At 48.9% G+C, this 19,445-nt stretch overlaps 5 protein-coding genes across 5 annotated transcripts; 1 reads left to right on the top strand and 4 right to left on the bottom strand.

Annotated features, from left to right (window-relative positions):
• Window positions 1-260: 260 nt before the first annotated feature.
• EDB82DRAFT_527555 (major facilitator superfamily domain-containing protein) lies at window positions 261-1,955 on the bottom strand (the record flags this gene model as incomplete). The annotated part of the gene is made up of 3 exons (XM_025728206.1): window positions 261-1,420; window positions 1,474-1,839; window positions 1,889-1,955. The coding sequence occupies 3 exons, from the start codon at window positions 1,953-1,955 to the stop codon at window positions 261-263; spliced, it is 1,593 nt and encodes a 530-aa protein (XP_025582597.1).
• A 5,259-nt stretch (window positions 1,956-7,214) lies between these two features.
• On the bottom strand, window positions 7,215-7,841 carry EDB82DRAFT_478186 (HIT-like domain-containing protein; the record flags this gene model as incomplete). Its single annotated transcript, XM_025728205.1, has 2 exons — window positions 7,215-7,721; window positions 7,779-7,841. The coding sequence occupies 2 exons, from the start codon at window positions 7,839-7,841 to the stop codon at window positions 7,215-7,217; spliced, it is 570 nt and encodes a 189-aa protein (XP_025582596.1).
• A 536-nt stretch (window positions 7,842-8,377) lies between these two features.
• Window positions 8,378-10,283, bottom strand: EDB82DRAFT_432532 (major facilitator superfamily domain-containing protein; the record flags this gene model as incomplete). Its single annotated transcript, XM_025728204.1, has 4 exons — window positions 8,378-8,496; window positions 8,552-9,909; window positions 9,988-10,061; window positions 10,110-10,283. 4 exons carry the CDS (start codon window positions 10,281-10,283, stop codon window positions 8,378-8,380), a joined length of 1,725 nt encoding a protein of 574 aa, XP_025582595.1.
• A 1,474-nt stretch (window positions 10,284-11,757) lies between these two features.
• On the top strand, window positions 11,758-14,231 carry EDB82DRAFT_508070 (pre-mRNA splicing factor component-domain-containing protein). Its single transcript, XM_025728203.2, has 2 exons — window positions 11,758-13,824; window positions 13,876-14,231. Exons 1-2 carry the CDS (start codon window positions 11,818-11,820, stop codon window positions 14,206-14,208), a joined length of 2,340 nt encoding a protein of 779 aa, XP_025582594.1. The 5' UTR covers window positions 11,758-11,817; the 3' UTR covers window positions 14,209-14,231.
• A 267-nt stretch (window positions 14,232-14,498) lies between these two features.
• EDB82DRAFT_547146 (major facilitator superfamily domain-containing protein) lies at window positions 14,499-19,256 on the bottom strand (the record flags this gene model as incomplete). The annotated part of the gene is made up of 8 exons (XM_065609483.1): window positions 14,499-15,162; window positions 15,305-15,491; window positions 15,541-15,565; window positions 15,621-16,717; window positions 17,116-17,152; window positions 17,319-17,366; window positions 17,664-18,933; window positions 19,132-19,256. The coding sequence occupies 8 exons, from the start codon at window positions 19,254-19,256 to the stop codon at window positions 14,499-14,501; spliced, it is 3,453 nt and encodes a 1,150-aa protein (XP_065464111.1).
• Window positions 19,257-19,445: the final 189 nt, after the last annotated feature.

The following is a 19,445-nucleotide window of genomic DNA, read 5'->3' as shown; positions in this document are numbered from 1 at the left end:
GACCAACTCCAGCACAATAAACGCTTGATCTGAGGATATATACATAACTTCATAAACAGTTGTCATAATACAAGGAAGCCTTCTACCAGGCTCCATGCAAGCAAATCATAATAAATCAAAACTCCGAACTAATGTGGCTACCATGATGGGGAACACGCAATATTAGTGGCCCATAAGCAATCGAATCAAATATAGAACGAGAACATCAAATTCGTTCAAGTACGTCTGGATTTGCCAAGTCGTAAGGTATTGCCGAACGTTTAGTCCGAGTCGTAGAACTCGGTCTCAGTTACAACAACAGCCTGCTTGCAAGGCAGCGCGGGTGCTTCCTCGGAGGGCTCTTCGTTGCGTTGGCGAGGAACAGAAAAGCACTGAATAGCTCCGAATACTGCGGCAATGGCGCTTCCATACCAGGCTAGGGCAGAGCAGTCGGACTTGCTTCCAACGGCCCATAAGAACCCAGCGATAGGTGAGGCGATCATTCGGCAAGCGGCACCAGCACTGGCAGCCAAACCGTTAACTTTGCCAAGGGCGCTGGCAGTTGGAGTGGCCTCCTTTATAAGAATCATCAGAAGAGGGTAGAGGATGATGGAGAGAATGTTGCGAACGATGAGGCAACCATAAATGGCGGGGTAGATGAGGTTCTCAGGGACGAGAAGAAGCATGGGCATCAGGATGTAGATAATTGGGTGAAGGACAGTAACGAGAAGGAACAAACGATAAGTTCCAAGCTTCTGGACAGCCCAGGGGAAGATGAAAACCTGAATGAACAGAGCGATACCGCCGTCGACCGCCAGAACCATTCCGACATCTCGTAAAGTCATACCGAGACCACCAGGAGAGTGGAAAGGGAAGATGGATGCGCCCTTGATCATTTCAGCTGCACCAGCACGCTTCTCCTCGAAGAAGATGGGGAGGAGATGGTCGAAAGTCATCGAGTGGTAAGTAAAGATAGATAGAGCAACGATAAACCCCACAACACGACGGTTCCATGTCTTTGCAGGAGTATCAGTTGCTTCCTTCTCGTTCTCAACGCAGAGAGTATCCCAATCATGGCTAAAAATATCACTTGGGGTCTCGATGGTACCATAAGAGTCGGCGTGAACTTCTGTCACCATTCTGTTGTTGGTAGAAAGAGCCAAAGGGGTCTCCTCGGTAGGGCGGCACTCAACAGCGGGGACATGCTCAATATGCATATCAGAGTGGGTTTCCTCAAGAAGGAGGAAACCGAGCACGATGCTGACGAGGAGCAAGCCGGAGCAAATGAGGTTGGGCAGCAGATAAGGATAACGCTGGAAGAGGCCACCAGCAGGGAAGGCCCCAGGCCAAGAATCGTGGGGGTTGGCAAACATGCCGCCGATGGAGGGTCCTACAATGGTTCCGATGCTCCAGACAAAAGGCATTACGGAGAAAGCACGGGCTGTAGAACGAGAATTAGTCTGAATACGCTCCATTCTAAAGGCCTTGACTTACGCTCATGCTCAGGCTTGGTGACCAGCTCACCAACCATAGTTTGAATGACACCAATGTTTCCATTGAGCAGGCCACCTAGGGCACGGCCAAACAAGGCAATGCCAAAGTTAGGAGCCATTCCCACCATCAACATACTGAGCATCGTGCCAATCGATCCAATCATCAAAACAGGCTTGCGGCCGATTCGATCGGATAGAGCGCCCCAGTAGGTGCCCATAGCAGCCTCTGCGAGGGAGAAGGCTGAGATAAGAATGCCCGAGTAGAATGATGCATGTTCTTCGCTACCGATGTGGAAATCCTTAACGAGAGCCCAGGCATAGGGGAAGATGGATGTCAAGGCGATAGGCTCTGCGAGTCGAACAATGGCTTTACAAAGTTAGCGCGTGATATCGGAGCAAGCAGATGCCAAACTTACCCAGCAAGAAGAGCTGCATTGCCGGAAAGGCATCAGGGTCACGAGGACCAGTACGAAGCTTAGCCATGGCTTTGATGGAAGATGTAGCAGGCTGGAATGGAATAAATGCTAGTAGTCGAGCTCAATCGGGAGGACAGCGGCCGGGTTTCACGATCAAACACCCAATGTTGAGCGAAGAGGCCAGTCAACAATATAACACTTGGAAGGCAGGAGCGTCCGCTGGCTTGGTGATGATATGAAGAGGATGGTCCAAAGGTCAAGGCCAAAGACGACAGTAAGCCCACGTATCAAACGGACAAGGCGAATGGGCTCTTTCGTTGAGATGCTGTAGGTGGAAGGAAAGTGGCTTGCTGCTTGTTTGGAGTAGGTGGAGGAGCAGCAAAAGGTCAGTATGGCTTTCACGAAGAAACTCTCAAGAGAATCACAGCAGTCAAGATGGAACAAAGACTGGATTGGATTGGACGATAGAGTGATTCAGGCTTTGGAGGCGAGAGTTAATTGAACTGGTGGAAAAGTCAATATCGACCGAAAGAGGGTGGGAGACAAGATATTTCTACGCGCGAGTCGCAAGGCAAGACAGGAAAATAGCATGACCAGGAAGGAGCAGCCGTGTAAGTGCAGCGGAACTTTTTTGGTGGAGACTGCGCAAGAACCGAGACCGCAGTCAAGAAGAGAAGTCCAGCCAGCCAAGCTTGGAATACACCAAAAAACCACGTCTGATAAGGACGACCTGGCGGAGAAAAAAAGAACCTTGCCCTGTTTTGTCCCATCATATGGGTCCATGGGTTGGGTAACAGCTAACTGCCTACTCTACTGTAACCTGGTAGATAGAAACTTCGTTTGCAGCATGTGGGGCGCATCTCACTTGTCCTTGTTGCTTGAAGTTGCATACACCATCAGCCATGAGCAGATTTGGACCAACAGATGCAGACGACAAGTCCGAGAGAAGGAAAACTTTGTTGTAGAGCAACGCCGGGCGCGGTCGGAGTGAGACAAACTCTTTGCCTGATCTTTTCTATTCAACGTCGCATTTGTGTCAGAGGTTAAGCTAGAGATAAGAAAGTCTAACTCCGTCCCTGACTCTTGTGTTTCCGTCCATAGCTGCGTGGAATTGACGGAAAGGTTATGGTCTACCTATCTGCCCTTCTCTCGATCTGAACGACTTGGTTCATGTTTGCTTGAAGTTTAGGTGAGACTCTTCTCTCGCCACTGGTGACTGCAGAAGTAGAGTGTCTTGTGGTACAGCGAGCAAAGCTCTTTACGGGTCATCGCAACAGAATGCTCGGGCTATCGGCAGGTGATCACTTGAACACAAGGAATGAATGGAGCCATCCGTTGCTGGACGAGACCGATGGCCATTGCTTCACGCTTTGCGTTCACAGTACAGTCACAATTGTTGGTGTCGTGTCCTTCCTTGTTCTAATTTGGAGGGGATCCTTCGGGAGCGTCCTGGATTCTGCATGCAGCTAACAAAGAGACGTATCTTGATTGGGCGGCTTGACCGACGATGGTCTGTGTCAACCTCTCCACCAGCTTCACATTTGCATGCATGTCGATTGCCGGTGGGCCTGACCAGAACTTCTAGCGTATGTCTTTACCCGGTATGTAGCATCATTCGTATGTAATGATTGGTTAGCTAGACCCGCCACTGGAATTAAAAATTCTCACTCCTGGTCGTTGCATTCGTTTTCCTCGGAGCCGATGACCGGGGCTGCGATTAAGCAAGAGACGACCTGTGTTGTTGAACACCTAATTATTTTCGTAACGTCAACCCTTAAGCGCTGTGCAACGACTCAAACCATAGCTTGGTTTGTGGGCAAGAGTACGCAAGCTTCTGCATACCCGCCATCCACGATCAGCATTTGTCAGGTTCGAGGTTTAGAAAACACTAACAGAGCCTGGCATGATAGTTTATAATATCCAAAAAGAGACCGGCTTTTATGTCATATATCGAGATATATAGCACCGTTTTCACTTAGCAACTATGACGAAACTGTTCAAAATTCTAACCTGTTCCGCATTTCTGATGCATATTTGGTGGCCCCTCACGTATCGTATCCTATTCATCTCCTCTTCGCACTCAGAGCCTTGGACAGATCCCAGTAATCCAGATGGTTCCATGCCTGCAATGCAACTCAACGGTCAGGCCCGTGCTTGAGGCCACACTAACCCTGACCCTGTGCATTACCAACCAAGCTCCGCTACTGGTGGATTCAGAACGAATATCAACAATAGTGAGGCACGAGCAGATGCGGCTCAACAACAACGTCAGTGGCAGATCAGGTCACAGGTTCCAAAATCCATGACAGGCGTAGGGGTTATTAGTAGGGCTCTGGCCAGAAGACTTCTTATGGCTTGAACATATTTACATCAGCGGCGCGCTACCAACAGATGACACTGATCTGAGAAGTAGTTAGGTCAAGATTGAAAAACACCCTAAGGACAGGCTACGTCCAGTCAAATGATAAGGGGACCTCGTTGACCTAGGCTAAAGCAGAGAGATTAGGCGGCGGCTCGGGCTGCAGGTCACTTCAAAAGGGAAAGGCTGATGTCGCTGCAACGTGCGATTCTTAGCTTGGTTCTTCGCTTTGCTTCTTCGCAATGGTGGGAGTCTGTGCGCCGACGCCGGTTCCATCTGAGACGGGCGGGCCTTTCATCAGTGACTGACTGACTGAGATGGATGGGACTCTTCAGAAACTCACTCACACACGACGACACCCTCCCTCCATCATTTCTTGACTGGTGGCTCTTCCCGCATGTGGATATAATACAACTTTTGTCAATCAGGCATTACAATTCCTATATGCCAAAGCTGCAATTTTTCTTTGACTCTAATTGCATTTTAAATCCATTGAGTTGCCATAAAATGGTACTTCCCCCTCCCCCCCCTCTCCTTGTTTTCTTTTTGGCTCTTTCAAACTTGGAGGGTGTGATGAGATTAAGTGCTTGTGCTCGCTGTCTCGCAGATCATCACTGATTGTCCGACTCTTGTCCGTTGTTGTGTGACCCACCAGCAATTGACCTGCAGCAGGCATCTGCTGCAATCTTCCATGCTAGGTCCCATGCAATTTCAACTGAGGATGGATTCCATCGCCGATAGTGCTCCGTGCCGAGTAACCAGTGGTCACCAGCTCATCTCTTTGCGCTGCCTTAGCTCTTACTAGGTAGCCCAGGCTCTCACTCTGATGGTAGTGTGCGCGACAAGCTCAGCCACAGTACATGGAGCAAGACAGCAACAGCAATAGCAACAGGACGCAACGCCCACCGCCTTTTGCCAATGTCCCCTCCCACACTTGCATTCAAGGCATGAAATCGACTACTTGATAAAAAAGAACTTTCCGATATTCAAATACCTCAAGAATCGAATGCGGGGAAGAATGCCTTCAGGATCGCATGGTCTATGCCTTTATGGCTTTCCTCTCGACTGACCTCGTGCTCTTGCAGAGATTCTGCTCGTGTCATTGCGCTACACATCCCAAAACCTGGGTCGCAAAAGTGGAATGGAACCTGTCTAGGCCCACTGTCACCTGGGTCCGAACAAGGGCATCCTGCACTAATCGTCCACCACAGCTCAGCGTATGCATTTAGTGAAGCCACTAAAAACTGCTTGCGCTAGTTCCCGCCTTAGGTCGCCTTTTGGTTGCCTACCTCCACCAGTCATGGTGGGACTATTTTCCCTATTTTCAACGACACACCATGAACACGGCTGCGACAACGGCATTGTATGGATTGGGAGAGGCAGTGACTAACTTTCTGGCTGGTCTTTGAAGTGGCATAGATCGCTCAAAGAGAAAAACTAGCTATGATCGCCATTGCCATCATCTCGCTCGCTTCAAAATCTCCCATTGCCTGAAGTTAACAGAATATCACATCTCACGTGTCTGTCGCCGCATTTCACCAGTCGGACCATCGGCTCGCTCACCGACCCGAAACGCGACTCGTGTCCCCAACATGGCACTTCCGACAGACAGCACACAGGACTTCTCTCCTCAGAACGTCCCGATGGTCCGCAACTGCCACTCCAGGCAAGGCTTATAAGCAAGGGCATACAATCCAGAACCCTTTCATCTGGGGATTATGGATAACTGGCAGGATGTCAATATGCCTACACCTCCCCGCACCGCGAACATGGCCCGTCTCGTTAGATGTGGGGTCGTATCCCAGCATGTTTTCCCCCTCTCATAAGTAAACAAAAAACAGTAGCTTTAGCGAGTTTTTGCTTGAAGCCCACTCTGGAGACTATCCCGAAAAGCTTCATTCAACGGCTGTGCCCATCAATACATAGCCGGAAATGCAATTGTTCGTCACTTTGACATGTACCAGCCGATTGTATATAGTTCAATGCGAGAACGGCATGAACAGCTGCACGCAATAAATTGGTTGAAGCTGTCCCGGTTATCCAACATGGGACTTCTGTTCATTGATGCAACCACTAGTCTGTCAGGCATGTGTTAATGTATCCTGTATGCAGTCTTCGAACCGCCGTACCATCAGCACAACATGTCTCAGATTGGCCAAAACCATCAATCTGTCTGCGGTCCCTTAAAATTGTCTCGCTTCTTGAACCAATTAGTTACTTATCGTTATGACCCCTCATTTCTGGCCTCAGCTGCAACCTGCATCATGCAAGCAACTAAGCAAGACGATGGCACCGCGCCATCCAGATCCTTATCTCTCAAAACAAACTCTATTGCTTCCTAATTCAATTTGGAACGGGCGCGATAAGGTGGTGTAATGCCTATCGTAATTGGTCTAAAACTAGATGAGTCGCGGCAGCCGGTAGTGGCGAGGGTGTGGATTCGCTATTGTCAAACATCAGCATGTGGCGTAACCGGCACTGAATACACTCAATCCATGATTTGTCGGTGTGGAAACAGTACCGGCATAAGGTTTGGCTCACTACTACATATAGGCAGAGACTTGTTCTGCATGGTAGGTAATTCGGGCCATCTACCTACATGTTGTCGTTGATGTGACATCTCATTCGTTCTTGTGCTGAGCTGGAACATCTGATACAGCTCAGCACAGATATGGCGAGGTTATGAGAAGGTTTTCCCCATGAGCTCCTGGTTACCTTTGTGATCAGACGATTGCGTTCAATAGATTAATAGCAGTTCCTACATGTTAGAACTGATTGTGACCGAATGATCGACGCGTTACGTTTGTGCATACAATAATGCAGAAAGCAATCAGTCTGATACTTACGGTAGCAAGATAACAAATCGATGTAGGGTTGAGTTCTACACACTCCTTACATCAGTATACATCTATCTCGCTTCCATGATTCGAGATCTGTAATCATCTGCTCATACAATCTCTTCCACGGTTACTCGATTCCCATCTCCTTCAATATCGCCTTGTACTTCTCCGTTTCGTCTACCATCTCTTTTACACTCCTCGGCTCGCGATCTTCATCGTCAACTCGGTTCATTCCTCCGCCTGGCTGCGGTCTGGCACCCATCTCGCGATCCCACAACGCCCCACCGACATTACCTTCCTCACCCGCGAGTTTAACATACACGTCGTCCGTAGTTTTCATATCCCCTGCAGTCCGCGGGACAACGTGAACATGTACGTGCGGTACCGTCTGGCCTGCGTCGGCGCCGTCTTGTACGGCGATCGAGAAGCTCCCGGACTCGGGCTCGGGGGTGCAGAAGTGTGCGCGCGCCATGAGGCGCTGTGTGAGCTGCACCGTGGTAAATAGATCTGCCGTCTCGGCGGGCGTCAAGTCCGTAAGACGTTTGTGTGGCTTATGCGGACATACGAGGACGTGCCCCGGAATGAGAGGCTTGAGGTTAACCAGCGCGAAGGAGTGTGGTGTTGAGAGGAAGACCTGGATGGTCATCAGTACAGGTAAGAGTCAGATATGAGTGGAGTTGAAAATGCCTACCTGGTTTGTCACCTCGAATGGTCCGAATTTGATGGTTCGACCGGCTGCTCCGGCGGCAGTCATGATGCTTCTTGCTGCCACTGAACGACTCTTTGTTGATGTCAAAGCTCTTGAAGCGATCATGCTCCAATTGGGAGGAGACCTTAGCTTGTTGGCGTTTGGCTTAGTAGCACTATAAAAAGCCGCAATATTGCGTTATCACAGCCTATCTCGAGGATTTGGGTCAACTTTGGATTGTTACCGACGTGTCTCAATCACGTCAAGAATAGGCTGGCCTGATGTCATGAGTGAGCTTCGTCCCCTGTGAGAACTTTAGAGCCCGCCCCACAACGTTTAAACCAATTGTCTAACACTGCAGTAAAGCTTGTTTAAAAGTGCCAAATAGAGTAACATCTACTAATGAGAAATTGCGTTGATATGTTTCTATATTCCTGGATTGTTTCATGTCTCCCAAAACTCCAGATACTCCAAAATGACGGCAGGCTACTGTACAAGGAATTACCAACCACTGAGAACCAGACTAGACGCCAGTGTGCAATATTTTGGACGGTGACTTGAGATAAAACGAAAAAAAAATCATGGCGCGGCAACAAGAAAGTCTACTGGATACGGAGTTGATCCTCCTCGTCTATAGGAACCTGATCACTGGACGATACAAGAGCTTCATTTGTAGGATAAAGTGGTTGACGTTCCACTTCCGGCTCATCCTCCCACATAACTAAGGCAAGTTAGTCCTTGACATCATTAGGCAAAAGAAGATAAAAAGTCCTTACCATGGGGCTTGATCATGAAGCTCATTACAAGCGCAATTCCGAAAAAGCTTGCCAACAAGACAAAGATAGCCTGGTCGAAACGACCAGCGGTCAAGGCATATACGCCGTTGAACAGGACGGGTCCGAAGACACGCGCCAAAGCATGCAACATGCCAATTGCTCCCAGCAACTGGCCAACCCTCTCAGATGGAACATGTTTGGTGATAATGGCTTGTCCAGTGGCACTGCCGAGGCCACCCAGAGCAGTAACCATGCCGCTCGCAACAAACACTCCGGAGGAATGGGCAAAGACATAGCCAAGGGATCCGACAACATCCGATACAAGAGCAACTCTGAGGATAAGAATATCCAACTCATCTGCCCCATTATTCTTCTCGACAGCGGCCGCGCCTGACTCGCGACGTCGGCGAGCAGCTGGGCGAGTACGACCAAAATAGTTGACAATGGGAAAGATCCCCATGAGAATCACAACGCGAACAAACGAAATAAGGGAAACAAACTTGGACTTTTCCAAAGTATCCCAGTGCCATACGAGTCCACAGTAGAGAACAATGACGGCACCTGCGGACATGCTTGCTCCCAAGATGATCGTGTCATCAATAGCAAGCGCAATGAGGTTACGGCGCAGGGCAGGTGAAGTTCCGGGGCCTGTAGGACGAAGAATCTTGAGGGGCGCAAAAGGGTTTGCATTTTGGAGTGTAGCCATCCAGGACGACGAGGTCTGAGATCGCATCTCGTTTTCCTTTTCGTGCTTCTCGCGAGCGATCAGTTGCCTCCTTCTGGACAGCGATTCGGGGACAACGAGCCAAACGAACAGCATGAATGCAATATGGCAACCCATAACAACATAAAAGATGGAAAGCAAACTACCCGTCCACTTAACAAAGTAGCCTCCGAGAAGGGGACCAAAGGCAAGTCCCGCAAATAGGCAAGCATGCATGTAGCCCATAGACACGGCGCGTTTTGAAGGGGGAGTGCAGTCGCTTGCATAAGACTGTGACATGATACTCCCAGTGGTGAAAGATCCCGTCATGCCATCAAAGATGCTGCCTAGGAGCAGCCATCGATAATCAATAATATCGGGGTATCGGGCTACTAGGATAGTAATGAACTCGTTCAGGACTCCACCTACGGACGCAAGAGCCATAAGTCGTGTTCGACCGTATCGGTCGGACAAGTGGCCAATTTTTGGTGTGACAAGCGCACTCAGGACACCAGTGAAGAAACCCATGACCAACAGGAACTTGGCCGAGTTCGCGGAGACCTCTGGGATTTGACATTGAGGATTGTCCGTCCCAAGTAAGACAGGCATAAATACTTTGTCCGGATTGCGACTGTGTTGGTCTGCGAAGTATTGTCTACAGACGAGATCAAGGATTCTTTCGCACAACCTGGTAAGCCATGGTTTTGTTTTTGTATCGAGCAAGGAGGCTTACAAGTCAAGTTTAGGAACTACCACACCTCCAAAAGCAAGTGTGAAGATAACATATGGACCAAGCAGCCAGTAGACCTGCAACAAGGTCAGAGCTGGACATTACAACGTCAATTAGAGGCATACCGAGGGACGGCGCCACCAGGGCAGTCCTTCAAAGTCCTTCAAACCATCCCAAGCGGGAGTGGTTGATGATGTTTCACTGATTCCATCTTGAGAGGCTGAGCTGCTGGGCAGCAAGTGTGTCGCTTCGTTCGCAATCGCGGTCTCTTCCTCGTGGATACTGTCGTTCTTTGCCATGATTTCTAATCTCCCGACGTATGCGCGCAGGTTTCTTTTTTATATCGGTTCGGTTCAGACGGGGTAGTAGATGCTGCGCGCAGCAAGAGAGTGTAGGCTGGTATAGCCTGGGTACGATGGATCACGATAGTCGCCAGGGCATCGCCAAGAAGGTCTCAAGAGATGGACGAGAGTTGGAAAGCTTTGGGCAAGGGTAATAAGGCCGGGGGAAAAAGGATCGACTGCCAGTTGTGTCGCATGTTTCAAAGCAAAGCAAGCGAAAAGGTTGTGTCGCTTGTAACTGAAATGAGATAAGTGTGACGATGGAGAGGATCAAGGAATTAGGATTAATAATTGATCTAAACGCATTTAGGGAGCTCTCTTGCGGATACATGGTCAGTCCAACGGCCGGGATGATGGTGGAGGTGGAGCATCGTAACCGTATGGAGATAAGACACGATTGTTTTATGTCTGATAAGCCATGTTTTTTATTATTGTTTTTTGCTTTTATACGACATCTGTCGGCTTTTTACTGGCTTACTTGCTCGGATGAACTTATTCTGATGGATATTATAATTTAATCAGGTTGCAATGGTTCGACCACGATGTCAAAGTTGCTTTAACAAACAGGATAATAATGAATGACGCATTGTCTGGTGCTCTGCATACCATTGCTAGGATCTGGCAGTATCTGATAAGCTAGAGCTGTGCTGGCGTGGCTCGTGGTCCCCTGTTGACTGAGTATGATAGGCTACATCGTTGAATGTGTGGCACAGTGTCGGTCTCGGGCTCCGCAAAGTCCGCAATCTACCAGTTCTTTGAAGCGCGCGGCCTGTACTTGATGGAGTTTTGACATTATAAATCCGACTTTAACTCAATTTCCATGACCGCGTGTTGTTGTGAAGAGTTGCCTACTGCTACATATATGTACTATGTACTTAATTAGTCTGCTTACTCCCTTCTTAGTATTGTTCCTAGTCCGTACAATCCGATTTGATAGAGGTCAACGTAAGCGCAAATCTAACACCCGTATCACTAACACCCATCTTCGACAGCTACTTTTTGATACAGAAATCATTCCAGACTAGGCACTATGTAGTTTCCATACGAATATTAAGGCTACCAGGAACTTGGAAGAAAAGAGAAAAACATCATGATTGGCTTGGTCGTCCCGAAACAGGGTTGTCGAAGTGTCTTGCTAGAACCACTCACAACCTAAATATTGTTTGAATAGTGTTTTGATTCACAGTTAATTCTAACCTTTTAGTTTTAGTCTTATGACCCTAATACCATAATTTATATTTTTCTGTTTATTAATATTTTAAACCATTAGCAATGGTGGCTGAATTCTCTTGTACATGTCTATCTGTCTCTCACTGTGGGGTAGGCAACCACAGCTTGAGGCAGGCCAATCATAAGCTCACTTTAGATGACTCAGCAAACATTGCGCGCTGCTTAGACCTTGGATATTTTCTAGAAAGCGTGTTTCGCAGCTTGGTCAAGGCTTCATCGCATTCAACCCCCATCTAACGCGCATTTAGCAAATACTGTCACGATGCCCGTCGTCAAGGGAGGTGTTTGGACTAATATCGAGGATGAAATCCTCAAGGCTTCCGTCTCCAAATATGGTCTCAACCAATGGGCGCGTGTCTCGTCGCTGCTGGCGCGCAAGACGCCCAAGCAGTGCAAGGCTCGATGGAACGAATGGCTCGATCCTAGCATCAAGAAAATCGAATGGAGCAAGGACGAAGATGAGCGACTCTTGCATCTTGCCAAGATTATGCCTACCCAATGGCGCACAATCGCCCCCATAGTCGGTCGAACTGCGAACCAGTGCCTCGAACGATACCAGAAGCTCCTTGACGAAGCTGAAGCCAAAGAATCATCTAGCTTTGGCCTGGCAGGCCCTTCAGGTGGTGAAACACAAGCGCCCAGTGCTGATGATGTACGAAGATTACGGCCCGGCGAGATGGATCCCGATCCCGAGACGAAGCCTGCGCGACCCGATACAATCGATCTCGACGAAGATGAAAAGGAGATGTTGAGCGAGGCTCGCGCTCGCTTGGCTAATACACAGGGTAAAAAAGCAAAGAGAAAGGCTCGAGAGCGCCAACAAGAAGAGTCGCGTCGTCTTGCTGCGTTGCAAAAGCGACGAGAACTCAAGACCGCTGGCATTAATATCAAAGTTACGAGCAGGAAGAAGGGTGAGATGGACTATAATGCAGACATTCCTTTTGAGAGGAAGGCATTGCCTGGCTTTTATGATACATCAGAGGAGCAGGCACAAAACGAGGCGCAACGCGCAGCCTTTGATCCTCGAAAGCAACAGTTAGCCAACAAGCGAAAGGGCGAGGGCGAGGAGGACAACGATCGAAAGCGGAAGAAGACCGAGAAGGATGGAGCTTCGGAATCACACAAGGCCGCCCTGAAGGCTGGTCAGTTACAAAAGCTTCGAGAGGCCGAACAGAGCAGTAAGCGCCGCTCGTTGGTTTTGCCTTCCCCTCAAGTCAGCGAGAGTGAGTTGGAGGATATCGTCAAGATGGGCAGGATGGGTGAGGCTGCCAATTTGAGAGCCAGAGAGAGCGAAAACGATGCCACTCGTGGACTGGTCAACACATATTCTACCCTTGACTCGGCTACCCCTATCCGAACACCAAGAGCTCCCGAGCAAGAAGATCATATTGCCAACGAGATCAGAAATATTCGAGCGTTGAACGACACAAAATCGGCTCTTCTTGGCGGCGAAAACACGCCTCTACACGAAGGCGCCTCCTCAACTGGCTTTGACGGCATCGCTCCTCGAAAACAGACTATCTCTACACCTAACCCATTGGCAACCCCAATGAGGGGCGATAACGTTGCGGCGACACCTAGCCGACCAGGACAAACGCCCATGCGGACTCCTAGAGACACACTATCACTGAACCAAGATGGTGGTATGTCAATGGTTTCTGCCACCCCCAGGGATATGAGAATGAGAGATCTGGCTTTGCGCAACCAGCTCAAGTCGGGTCTTGCATCCCTTCCAAAGCCAAAGGATACTGAGTGGGAATTCGATATCCCTGACGAGGAGAAGGAGCGTATGCAGGTCGACGAGATGACGGAAGAAGATGCTGCAGAGCGAGATCGTCGAGAGCAAGAGAGACGACAAGTAGAGGAAGCCCTCGAATTCCGAAGGCGAACCCAGGTCATGCAAAAGAACCTTCCTAGACCTGCGCACGTCGATCTATCCAGCCTGATGAAACAGGCTAGCGGTATCACTGATGTTGCTGAATCCCTCATCGCCAAGGAGTCAGCGAGTTTAGTGGCCAACGATGCCATGAGGTATCCCGTCCCTGGAGGTCAAGTTAGCGGTACTCCTAAGCCACTACAACAGTTCAGCGACAATGCCCTTTCCGAGGCTCGTTTGTTGATTATGTCCGAAACGAAGCCCCTTCCTAAATTTGAATCTATTCAGACCGCCCTTGAAGGTCGCGCAAGCAGCTCAATGCTTCTGGGCTTAGGATGTTATAACGACGATGATGAGGAAGAACAAGGGGCAGCTATGAAGCAAGCATTCGACGTAAGTCTCATCACAAATCTTGAGTGGGAACATTTACTAACCATCATCTAGGCTGTTCAAGACGATATCATGGCCACCGCTGAGGCAGGAGCTAAGCTTGAGAAGAAGCTATCTCTTCATCTTGGTGGGTACCAGAAGCGACAGAAGATGCTCCGCGACAAGATGGGCGATGCGTCCGATGCATTGGAGAAGGCACGTGTTGCTCTAGTTGGTTTCAAGACACTCGCCATTTCAGAGGATGTCGCTATTGAACGACGCCTGGGCGCACTACGTGAGGAGGTTGGCTTTGTCAACCGACGTGAGAGAGAAGCACAGGAAAATTACAGAAAGGCCAAGGAAGAGCTGGACACGCTTATGGCAACAGGCGTAAACGGAGTGCATTAATCAGTGCGTGTTTCATGATGTATATTAAGTAATGACTCAATTAAGGCTAGCATGCTGGGTCTAATATAACAGTCTGGTTCGCCAGGTGTCATCACGGTTGTCAACTTACACTCTTTTTTCTTCCTCCTCTTCGCAATGTTATTTGATATGTGATATCAGTCTGGTGGCCTATTTATGCCTAGTGTGTAGCAGAAAAGTTGACTTCCTAATTCTTAGTGTACAAAAGTAAGTAGCCTAAAAACTATAGTCTAAAGAGCATAAGCTGGCCTACTAATTTGGCCTCTTTGCTTCTAGCGACCAGCTTTCCTGATACCGTGAGAATGCTTTCTCACCCCTAGTCTCGGTAGCTTTATGGGTACGACAATCAGGGTAGACGCCAACGCCACAACGATGCAGCATATGAACGTGAGTCGTAGAGCGGCTTCGTAGCTCAGGATGACCTGTTCACGGTACTTGGGCTCAAGCTTGATGATCTCCTCGACTGATTCTCTTACGCGGCGGATAACCTCGTCACGGTCTTCGCCTGTCACGAACTGCCTCAAATAATGAAGCAGCGCATTCTGAACAACAAGAGAGCTACTCGCCACACCCAAAACTTGGCCCAGACTGCGCCAGAGCATGAGGGTGCTTGTTACGACAGCTTGTTCAGATTGATCAGATGCCGCGAGGATGGCCATGAATGTTCCAGGAAATTGAAAGCCTTGACCGATCGACGATGGCATCAGAATAAAGAGATAGATCCATGAGGGCAAGTCGCGTTGGAGTGATGCAAGGCCAATTGTGCCGATTAGGGTGCAAATGGTGCCGATTTGAACCGGCCATTTCAACCGTCCTGTATACGTGACAGCGAACCCTGTGAATGTGCCTGTCGCAGAGGCAGCAATTGTTGGTATGATAAGCCGTAGTCCAGATGATGTGGCAGTAGTGAGAAGAACTGCTTGAAAATACAGAGGTCTGTTCAAACAATTAGCATTGGGTCGAAGAGTATGATCAAGCTCTAGGCTACAAAAATAAATAGCCTAAGAAATATGGTCTAAGTAGCATAAGCTGGCCTACTAATTTCGTCTCTTATGTTTCCAGTGGTGTCTTCACTTACATATTAAACAGGATAGAATTTGCAATAAGGGCGGCAATTGCGTTCGAGGCAACGAGGTTCGCTCTGGGAGCCTGGTAAAGGAGATGCAGAGGCATAATAGGTTTATGAACCCACGACTCAACCCAGATAAATAGAGGGAACGTAATGGCGAAGAGAATAAGACTCGCGATGACAATGGGATGCGACCCTGTCCAAGTTAGTCACACGTATTTCTTGAAGAAGTAGAATCAGCTTACATGGCATAACATTGCCCCCAAGAGTCTACGCCAAGACGATTAGTACTGAGTTCTTCAAGATCACACACACATGAACTCACCAAGCCCAAAATCACAGATGTGATCGCTGTAGTCAGAAGCAAAGAGCCGCGAAAGTCAAACTCCTTGAGGGCTTGCCACACACTCTTTCTCTGTCCCTGAATGCCCAAGTCGTCCGGAATAGCGATCCACGCAACAACCATGCATATCAGAAGAGGCGGGACCTGAATCCCGAACTCCCATCTCCAGCCTAGGGAGTCTGCAATGGCACCTCCAGTAGCGGCGCCCAGAGAAGACCCCACGCCATAGTTCATGTTGATATATGACTGGTATGCACCACGATTCTCAATGGGAACCAAGTCGGATACGATGATGGAACCCAGTGTCATCACACCTCCAGCACCGATTCCACAAAAGGCTCGGCTAACGATGAAGCTCTCAATACTGCCAGCAAGAGAAGACCAAGTAATCGAAGCTGCGAATATACCCATCGCTCCCACAAATAACGGCTTTCGGCCCAAAGCATCAGAGAGACGACCTAGGAGGGGCTGGAAGGCGGAGGACGTCAGGAGGAAGGCGGTGGAGAACCATGAAGCGGAATTGGATGCATTGAAATAAGATGACACAACGGGATGGGAGCTGGCCATGATAGTTCCATCAAAGCATGAAATGAAATAGGCAGCCAGAATCTGAGAGAATATAAACCAGAAGCGGGTAGGCGAAGTATTATTCAAGAATGGTGAGGGCGCAATGTCAGCCGAAGCAGTTGACCTTCCCGTAAGAGAAAGACGACGGCTTTGGTGGCGAACAAGAGGAGTCTCTTCATTAGGTCCCTCATCGTCTAAATCTGTCGAAATCTCACTCTCGTCATCGCCTTCGGTCACAGCTCCCTGGTCCTCCTCGTCTACACCGCAATGAAGGTGATGGCCAGCCTTATAAGACGAAGGTCTTAGCATAGCACTCTCTAACGACTCAGGCTGTAAAAAGTGAGCACCGGTAGTGAAAGACCTTGATAGAGCCTCATATGCTGCTGGATCAACGACATCTTGGTCACTTTCACTCCCCCGAGAATTGGTCCGGGTGGGAACTGGCACCGGACGAGGAGTGGGAACATCCGAGACCGGACTGGTCTTTTGCGGACTCATAACGGCGATTGAGTCTTTAGTATGAGATGAGACCAACCCGAGTGTTATTAAGAAGAGAGAAAGAAAAAAGATGAAGATGAAGAAAAGGAATAGCAAAAAAGACAAGAAGCCTTAAAAGGAAATAATAGCATGTCGAGGGACAAGGAAGAAAGGAAAGAGTGGAGTCTCGCTGTCGTGATCGCAGACTTTTGCAGCCAAGTGCAATGGAAATAATGATAAGTGCGCCCCGCAAAGACCCATGGCAGAAGCGGCGCCGTGCCGACTATCTACAACCACAACTTCCTATAAAAGAATGGCTTTCAGGAGTGGTAGGGAATCAATACCCGGTATCTGTTTTTCTCTAACAGTTTCTCGGTGTGAGTATAAGTGCGAGTGTGAGTCAAGGCTTGTCGGAGGCACATAGTTAGTGTACATCCCCCACGCAGGAAAGAGTCATCTGCACACGCGAGCTACAAGTGGTTGAACTGGAGGGGTTGCTGGCTGACTGGCTGTTTTGATGACAGAGAAGTAGTCTAGTCTAGTTGCTGTCTTTTTTCGACTTCGCTTCTCAAGTTTTTACACCTGGATACTATATAACAGTCAGCCAGGATTCATCTTAATAGTCACAACACTCACATGCACATACAACCTCAGCACATTGTTTCGTGAGAATAATTTTTGTCTCTATAAGCCAGGTAAGTTAGTCAACAGTGTCAACATTATCTTAACTTCCCCTCTTCCCCTCAAGCCATTACCCCGGCTTACAACCATCCATGCTCTCCGGAAACTACCCCGGCCTGAGGCCCTTCATGTGTGACTGATCAATTACCGAAGCGGTCCAGCCGCCCCCAAACATCCCAATGTAATATGCAACCCACCAACCCTGGACGTATCCTATTTCTTTATCGTCCTGCTCTGCGATGCCGCAGCCACAAGTATGCCTGCTCCTGTGACGCCTCCGTCGTGACACGGGCTCAGTACGACTCGCAGCGGGCTCTTATCACCGAACCGCTTATTTAAAAGCTGGTCGAGAAAGTCCTGGCAGTCCTGCAAATAGTCTTGAAAATGAACAATGCATCCTCCTGTGTAGCCTACACCGAGTTCGCAATCATGATCCAATGCATGTGCTCCGTCCTTTGGAATATCGCCAGCCAGAGTCAATAACGCCAACGTAGCTGCCGCTACAATACCAGCTGCTCGAACTTCGATGGCTTTAGCAATACAGTACAGTGCAGTAGCGATTTCTTCAGTCCACAAAAATGGTGGTGATCCTGACGATTCGGGGAATTCTTGTTGAAGGCTAGTCATGAGAGTCGATGGCTGGAGAGGCTTAAAGTGACTCAAATAAGTCGTCGTAAGATTGTGCCGCTGTAGCAACGCCTTTGGTAACGTTCCTGCAGTAATGCCCAAGTGTCCCGTCAAGTAGTCGACCAACATGATTCGCCCCAGTTCGCCCAGATATCGACCGGAAGTTAGGTACTCCAATGGTTGGAAGCTGTTCAACTCGCCTTGCTGATCGAGTTCTCTGTCCCATTTTGTCACTAACCCAACCTCGTACAGTGGGGGTGAGGTGCCATTGATGCTCCATTCGGTATTGATTGCGATCTTGACGTCCTCTGCACGTTCCTCTGGTCGAGTGACAACGCTGGGTGGGCGCTTGGATGGGTTGAGCTGGCTCAACTTTAGGGGAATTGTCGCGTTACAGCCTGTACCTAAAATCAAGCCCATGCAGGCTCGCCGGTCCAAGGCTTCATCGAAGTTAAAAATGAAGGAGACCAGCGTTGACACTGAGTCGTTGGCAATTGCTTCAACGCGAATAGGTGGCAGCTCTGGCGACTTTGCACGGTTGTATCCATCAGTGAGTCGACCACCCAGGTCCTGATCAGAGGAGATTGCGAATCCTTTCCCCATGGGCATAAGTGTAGCCTGAGAGATCGAGTGCTGTACCATAGGAAAGCTAAAGGTTACTCCAAGTGGCATTGGCTGGTCGGTCTCGAGTTGCAGCGCCTTGCATCCATCTTGGACGACTTCGGCAATACAGTTACCGATCCATAGGAAGAGACTGTCGGGATTTTCGTTCTTCAGGTGCTCATCGATGGGCCATGATTTCTCCAAAAGTCTCCTGACTTGTCTTGTAGCAGCGCCCTCGTCAGGTCTGTTGTCAATATGGCCGTTGGTTTGGTCAGACGTAGCAGATGACGCGGCCTCGTTGCCGAGTTGGACAAAGCCCACTCTCAAATTCGTGCCTCCTCTACTCTTATGTTAGCTACCTATATAAGGGAACGAGAAGCTTAATTCTTTACTTACATGTCGATGGCCAGATGACTTCACTAATGTCAGTTCATAGGTCTCCGGTCGAGTTTCATCGGAGCATATAACGACTCACCATCCTTGTCTTCGTTTAGCCTCCGGTCGTAGAATAACCTCAGAAATAGGAGTTGGTAAGAACTGGTTCTCGGAGTCGCTGGCAAGCTTCTCAAATGTTTCAAGAAATTGCTGAGATAGTTGTTCGATCTTATTGATATCGACAGATAAGGGTTCTAGGAACTCCTCGATCGATAGAGAGGAAGTCATTATCTTGGTAACTCAATAGCGCGATGTGATTTGGCTGGTGATTTGTTTGTCCGAATGTGGTAGTGCCAGTTTAAGGTATCATCACAAATACCTTAGTAGGTGGTGGATATGAGGCTGTCTCGGATCAGGTAAGGAGTGGTAGGCATCCACAGGAATCTTCTTTGATCGAGGGAAGAACTAAGTTTGGGC

The sequence above is a fragment of the Fusarium venenatum genome, assembly GCF_020744135.1.
Source record: "Fusarium venenatum strain MPI-CAGE-CH-0201 chromosome Unknown EDB82scaffold_3, whole genome shotgun sequence".
In the NCBI taxonomy this organism is placed as follows: Eukaryota; Fungi; Ascomycota; class Sordariomycetes; order Hypocreales; family Nectriaceae; genus Fusarium; species Fusarium venenatum.
This window is presented reverse-complemented; position numbering and strand designations above follow the sequence as displayed.